Consider the following 7,484-nt stretch of genomic DNA (forward strand, 5'->3'; position numbering starts at 1 on the left):
TTTTGTGTTGATATGAATTATATTTGATTCTTCAGAAAATATGGGTCTGTGAGATATGCAGAATTGGCATAGGTGTTTTTAAGTTGCAAAATGTGTTTGAATTGACTAATCAACTGACAATACAAAAACTTGTTAAAAAGTATTAAAAAAATACAAAAAATAAAATAATAATTCCCATACAGGCATACATGAAATCTAAAATTAATCTTTAAAAAAAAAATTCTTTATTGGATATGGATTTTTTTTTTTTTAAGAACCAAATGGGTCTACTATACCTACAGTGTGAGGTGAAGGCTAAATTAGGAATAATTAGAGTGTAGTGGTGAAGGTTAAGATAAATTGATCACCTAATTCTTTGTCTGTCTGTCTGTCTGTCCACAAAGCTCATTTGCTCTCTCTCCACGCACAGACCCATACTCTCTCTCTCTCTCTCTCTCTCACACACACACACACACACACACACACATGCTAGCACCAGTATATCAATGTTTTTTGTATACAGTTTGGTTTCTTCTGTTTGTTTTTGTTTTGTTTTCTATGACATGCTATTTCATAATAACTTTGTTTTGTGCAAACTACCAGTCTATAATTGAACTTTAATATGAACTTGCATCATTTTATGAAACTGTTGCCACTGATTAAGAAAAAAATCCTCTCTTTCACACACACTCATGCACACACACACACACACACACACACACACACACACACACACACAAACATTCTATCACACACACATATGGTCATATTAATAGTTATATGCTAATGAAGCACATAATAATTATGTTTACATAAGAGAATAACACATTTGAGAAACAAACAGTACACTTAAGTGTTGCACAACTGAGGGTCACTGGATGAAGCATCCACTTCATGGATGCATCCGTGAGTATGTTTCCAGACCAGCACTGCAGGTGGCTGTATCCTTCGGGTTTGGTAGAACCTGTGTGACACTTTGAATGGGGCCATAGAGTAGGGTACATCCTTGCCACATAATCCATCCTTAATGGATCTCCATAGCAGTATCATGTCCTACATTCTCATTGATACTACACATGCATGCACACACGCACATACACACATGCAGTGTCACATACATGCACACACTCATAACTCACACGTAACACACATATACGGAAATGCACACGCATGCATGCACGCATGCACACACGCACACACACACACACACACACTCCAGCCCACCCCCTTGACAGGGTGAGAAAAAAAATAAAGTAGGTAAAAGTCCCACAGCAGCAGAATATGGCGTGACATAAATCCAAATGTTCGGAAGGTAAATCACATATTACATCGCAGCAAAGCACAGACTCAGACAACTAGTACTCCATATAACCATTCTTGGCTACGTTCTTCGACATGCTCCCTCCAGTCCAAAACTCACAAAGAAAAAAACAACAACAAAAAAACAAAACAAAAAAACAACGGGCTCAGTACCATACAAGTCTCAGCTACTGCCACAATCCAGGAATTTGGGAGGCGATTCACGCACTTGCACTTTCCCAGTGCAACCACACAGCAGCAGTACGGTCAGGCTTGGCATAGCTGTGTGTAACAACCTGAAGGTCAAGTTGTTCAGAGCTGGGGTTTTGGTCTTATTAAAGGTTTCGTTGTTCATCGGGGTGGAGTCCTGGACGTCTGTCCGGGTGTCAGGTCCATCTGGTGTTCCAAGGGGACGGGGTGGGGGGGGGGGGGCTTGGAGGGTGCTAAGGGGGGAGGGCGGAGGATGGTGGGGTTGGGGGGGGGGGGGTTAGACTACTGGTTGTCTGAAGAGGGGGTGATGGCTATTCGTCTGGCGTTCCATGGAGGTGGGAGCAGAAGTGAATGGGGGCGGGGTCCTGGTTGTTTGAAAAGGGGTGATGTCATCGCTGTTTGGCGCTCCAAGGGGATGAGGGAAGGGGATGGGGTGGTGTGGGTAATCCTGGCTGTCTGAAAGGGGGTGACGTCATGGCTGTTGGGCTGACGCTCCAAGAGGAGGGTGTGGGGGGTGGGGTAGGGAATCCTGGCTGTTCTGAAAAGGAGTGATGTCATGGCTGTCCGTCTGGCGTTCCAAGTGGGAGGATAGTCCTGGCTGTCTGTTGAGCCGTCATACAGCGTGCAGGCGGTTGAGCTGTTTGCGAAAGTCCACAAAGTCAGCTACGGTAATCGCCCGGAACGTGTCCCAGTCTGTCTTGGTCTGCAGCTTTTCCTGCAGAACCTCTTCGGATGGCAGGGGCCGGATCTGGGGGTATCAACAGAAACGTCTGCTCAGCACAGTGTGCACTTGTAAAAAAAAAAAAAAAAAACCCAAAAAACAAACAAAAACAAAAACAAAAACAAAACAACAAAACGAAACAAAACAAACAAACAAACAACAACAACAACAAAAAAACAACAACAACAAAACAAAACAAAACAAAAAAAAAACGAAGAAAAAAGACACAAATGAACGAAAGAAAGAAGACGTTTAGACAAACGAATACAACAGCAACAAAAGCAAACAAGCACGCTGATTCATTCCACATGCAAAACTGACTGAAGAGTAGTGAAAAAAAAGACACAAAAAACACCCCCCCCCACCCACCCCCCCCAAAAAAAAAGCCAAACAAGAACAGAACTAAACGAAACCACCAGATCCCAGACTCATTGCAACTAATTTCAAACACATGACAAATAAACAAGTAGATAAATAAACAAATAAATAAATAAAATAAAACAGATAAAAATGATAAAATAATCATAACAATTCAAACTCCAAGTGAATTTGTCGAGTTAGTTACTTCCTCATAATTGTGCTGTGTGGTCATAGTATATAATCATTTTCTTCCACGTGTGTTGTATTTTAGTTAGAACTCCAAACGATTCTGTTTTGGCTGTCTGTACCTCTTTCAATACTGTTATCCCTCCTTGATATAATCAGCTGGAGTCCACTGTATCTGGCTGTCTGTACCTCTTTCAATACTGTTATCCCTCCTTGATATAATCAGCCGGAGTCCACTGTATCTGGCTGTCTGTACCTCTTTCAATACTGTTATCCCTCCTTGATATAATCAGCTGGAGTCCACTGTATCTGGCTGTCTGTACCTCTTTCAATACTGTTATCCCTCCTTGATATAATCAGCTGGAGTCCACTGTATCTGGCTGTCTGTACCTCTTTCAATACTGTTATCCCTCCTTGATATAATCAGCTGGACTTCACTGTATTTGGCTGTTTATACCTCTTTCAGTGCTGTTACCCCTCTTTGGACTTCACTGTATCTGGCAGTCTGTACCTCTTTTCGTATGTCCTTGGCCACCTCCTCGGATAGTTTTTGCTGGAAGAACTTTTTGCTGATCATGATGCACTCGGCGCCGTCAGACACCAGACTGGTTCTCGTCGGTTCTTTGAAGACTGACAGCACCACGGATTCCAGACCCTGAGACACACACACACACACACACACACACACACACACGCACACACGCACACGCACACACACACACACACACACACACACAGACAGACAGACAGACACACACACACACACACACACACACACACACACACAAGATTCAGTATGTAATACCCTGTCACTCCAATTTGGATGTGGAGAACTACAAAACAAACAAACAAAAAACAACAACAACAACAACAACAACAAAAACACATTCAGCATCTTAACTGATAAACATAACATCCAAAGAAAAAAAAAAATTTTTTTTTTTTTTTTTTTTTTTTTTTAAAGATAATGAATGATAGTTGTTTAGGGTATTAAATCATAGGATAGTTCAAGCTACATCGCACTTTATAATTTATTTATCTATTTCTTTCTTTCTTTCTTTATTCATATTTTTATTTATTTACTTGCCTACTTATTGACTTATTTACTTACTTTCTTACTGATTTATTCATGTATTTGATGTTGATGGAAATCCAGCATAGATGAAGAAAACGATTATAGACAGACAGCTTTTCCATGAACCGTTTTTTCCTGAAAATTATAGTACAGCAAATAATGATATTAAAATAAGAGAAACAAATATTCAAGTTGGGAGGGAAGTGTAGCCAGAGAACTTACAAACACGCGAAAGATAAGGCGCGGTGCTCCACAGAACCCTTTCTTAATGGAGAGCACCACTGATGATAATTATACCCCAGATAACTCCAGTTTCGTTTCCTGGACGAGATTCGTCTGATGTTTCTGTCTACAGTGACAGTGATTGCCCCCCTTTGGTAAACCTGACTGAGAGACACGATTCTTAATTCAGTGCTGTTCTCAGCCTCCATGGATAATGAAAATCGCGATATTGTGACCCAGCAAAGTGCCACTGACGAGTGATAAAGAAAGTCTGCAAGAAAATAGATAAATGAACAGACCACTAAAAACCCAAAATGGTCAATTTAAACAAACAAAAACGAATCATTAAGAAAACAATGGTTCCACCTTGTGTGTCTGTTCCCATGTTGCAAAGTACACTTACATAAACGTCTTTGGCTTGAAGCGTTTGCAGGTTGACGAATATTCTGTCCGATTTCATCTTCTGTTTTGGTTTGCTAGGCTGACAACGTGGCGAGTCGTTATCATGAAATAACTGAAAATCAAAGAACAACACAAAACAAAACATGAACATAATTATATAATGACAGGAAGCAACAGCAACAGCATCACACCATTTTCACCAACATTTCCCTATAGCCAATGAAACACCCCCCCCCCCCCCCCCCCCCCCACACACACACACACAAGACTTGGAACAGATTTTGATGTTATGTTTTAATGTTTACCATCATCGTAGTGATTTCAAAAAAAGAAAAAAAATAGAAGAAAAAAAAAAAGGAAACAAACCGTCGTTATCATTGTCCTTGTTATCATATCATCACTTATTTTTTTGTTAAATGATTGTAATGCTGTTGAATTTTTCCTTGTTATATCATCACTTAATTTTAGTTAAATGATTGTAATGCTGTTGAATTTTTTTTCGGTTTTGTTTCGCTTTTTCTTGTTTATATCTGCCCCACCTCATTTCCCCTGTGTGTGTGTGTGTGTGTGTGTGTGTGTGTGTGTGTGTGTGTGTGTGTGTGTGTGTGTGTGTGTGAGACAGAGTGAAGACAAAGAAATGAATGAGTGAGATATTCACAGGCAAAGAAAAAGACCAGACAGCGACTGGAAGGAGACGAAAATAAAGAGTGACAGAGACACAGTCATCATTAAATCACCTCAGTAACTATCGTCGGTTGAGTCTGGTACCGTTTGTTCATGATTTCGTCCAGTTCCTGTTCATGCTTGACGTTGGATTCTCGTACTGTTCAATGTAATGAGTGCGTGAATGAACAAGATGATCAAACCAGGCAAATAGTTAACAGTTCTTACAAAGCGTAAAAAAAAAGAAGAAAAGAAGAAGAAGCAAGCAACAGCAACAACAAATACAACAACTCCGGCCCCCACTAAGATAGTTTGCTTGTGGTTTACTGAGGATGGAGGAAACTGCATTTAAAAGAACTGTAATGAATGTCCGAGAATTATCATAAACGCAGAGACAGACATACATGCACTCGCACAAAAAGACGCTCACAAGCGCACACATGCAAGCACACACGCACATGCATACCCATCCGCGCAGAGCAGCCTCTCTCTGTCTATCTGCCTGTCTGTTTCAGTCTGGCTGTATGTATGTCTCTCTCTCTGTGTCTTTGCTTGTCTGTCTGTCTCTCTTTCTTCATGCTCTCTTTCATTCTTCTCCACCCCCACCCCCCCTCTCTCTCTCCTAGAGTCTCTCTCTCCTACTTCTTATCGCTATCCTCCACCCTCACATTAACCCTCACCCCACACACATACCCCCTTTCCCTGCAAATCCCATTTCCTTCCTCCCCTACAACTCCACCCGCCCCCCTTATTCACCCCCTACCCCCCCTCCCGCACCCTCCCTGCCCCCTCGCACCCTCCTCCTCCACCCCCCCCCAACCACACACACACACCTTCCTGGTCACTCCGGCTGGTGATGGCGGGCAGTTTGCAGGCACGGGACAGCGTGTGGGAGGGACACAAGTCTGGTGACCTCCCTTCTCGGGGCCGGAGGGGCAGTAGTCGGGGGGAGGCGCGGGGGGACGGGTGACGGTCCTCCCTGCTCTTGTTAACAGGCCAGTGCCCTGTAACACAGTTCGATGGAAATGTGTGGTGATGGTTGGTTTAAATAATCTTTAATTGTTCAACAGTGCACATGATTACATGGCCCAACGCTCGGCTTATATCACAGATTGACATAGGTTTTACATTTGGTCCAACAGTTTCAGTTTCAGTAGCTCAAGGAGGCGTCACTGCGTTCGGACAAATCCATATATGCTACACCACATCTGCCAAGCAGATGCCTGACCAGCAGCGTAACCTAACGCGCTTAGTCAGGCCTTGACTGCAAAGTGAGAGCTGTATTATCAACGGTTTCTCCAGTCAATGGGAAATCATTTACAGCTTAGTCTTTTGTGAAGGACTATGACTCTCAAACTAGGAGGCAAAGTTGCACTAACTCTTAGTGCTGCAGCCTTGTGGGGTAGTTGGCCTTTGGGAACCATCCCAACGCCGACTGTTCTAAAACCCTCTTGGCCGAGAGAGTGGGGATGTACTTGGGCAAGACACTCTCCACTATAATCAAATTCTAGCCCAAATAGTCGGAACAGCAGTTGCCTCCTCTGCTGTTCTGATGGTCATGGTCGGACACGACTGACTATCATATCTGATTACAATGCAAACAAAGACAAAACAGAGCATCTTACAAGCTTATACTGTGTTAACAACGTTGCACTTCAATTTTAACATGACGGCTGATGAACCACATTATCATTTGTATCAAATAACTTATTCATGAACAGAAAGTAAAGAAATTAAAAAAAAAGTATCTGGTGATGGTTAATGAATCAATGCCATTACCATCATCATCATTCACATTTCGATTATAAATTTACTGTGATTTTTTTGTTTCATCAGTGTCATGATATCATTTGCATTTACCGCGAAGGAAATGTACCACCATCATTCACGTTTCGATTATGAATTTACTGTGATTTATCTATTTATTTCATCAGTGTCGTGATTATCATTTGCATTTACTTGGAAGGAAATGCATGGTGTTTAATCAAATTGATCATTAATGTCATGGTCATTGTGGATTTTACAGTTCAGTTAGAAAAGTTTGGTGATTGTTTTAAGTGATCGTTGATCAATGTCAATGTCAGCATTAATGCCATGGTCATTATGAATTCTACAGTTTAGTTAGAAATGTATAATGATTGCTAATCAATGTCAATGTCAGCATAAAATGCCATGGTCATTATGAATTCTACAGTTTAGTTAGAAATGTATAGTGATTGCTAATCAATGTCAATGTCAGCATTAATGCCATGGTCATTATGAATTCTACAGTTTAGTTAGAAATGTATAGTGATTGCTAATCAATGTCAATGTCAGCATTGATGCCATGGTCATTATGAATTCTACAGTTTAGTTAGAAATGTATAG

At 41.4% G+C, this 7,484-nt stretch overlaps 1 protein-coding gene across 3 annotated transcripts in view; it reads right to left on the reverse strand.

Moving 5' to 3' along the window:
- Positions 1–1,755: 1,755 nt before the first annotated feature.
- Positions 1,756–7,484, reverse strand: part of LOC143299202 (cyclic nucleotide-binding domain-containing protein 2-like) — a 44,975-nt gene continuing 39,246 nt past the window's right edge. For all 3 annotated transcript variants that reach the window (XM_076612384.1, XM_076612383.1, XM_076612385.1), the window contains exons 10-14: positions 5,951–6,121; positions 5,192–5,277; positions 4,456–4,566; positions 3,267–3,410; positions 1,756–2,236 (exon numbers count right to left, since the gene is read on the reverse strand). In XM_076612384.1, the coding sequence (XP_076468499.1) occupies positions 2,102–2,236; positions 3,267–3,410; positions 4,456–4,566; positions 5,192–5,277; positions 5,951–6,121 (647 nt within the window). In that variant the 3' untranslated portion in view covers positions 1,756–2,101. The remainder of the gene's footprint in view (positions 2,237–3,266; positions 3,411–4,455; positions 4,567–5,191; positions 5,278–5,950; positions 6,122–7,484) is intronic.

Source organism: Babylonia areolata, chromosome 24, assembly GCF_041734735.1.
Source record: "Babylonia areolata isolate BAREFJ2019XMU chromosome 24, ASM4173473v1, whole genome shotgun sequence".
Classification (NCBI taxonomy): Eukaryota; Metazoa; Mollusca; class Gastropoda; order Neogastropoda; family Buccinidae; genus Babylonia; species Babylonia areolata.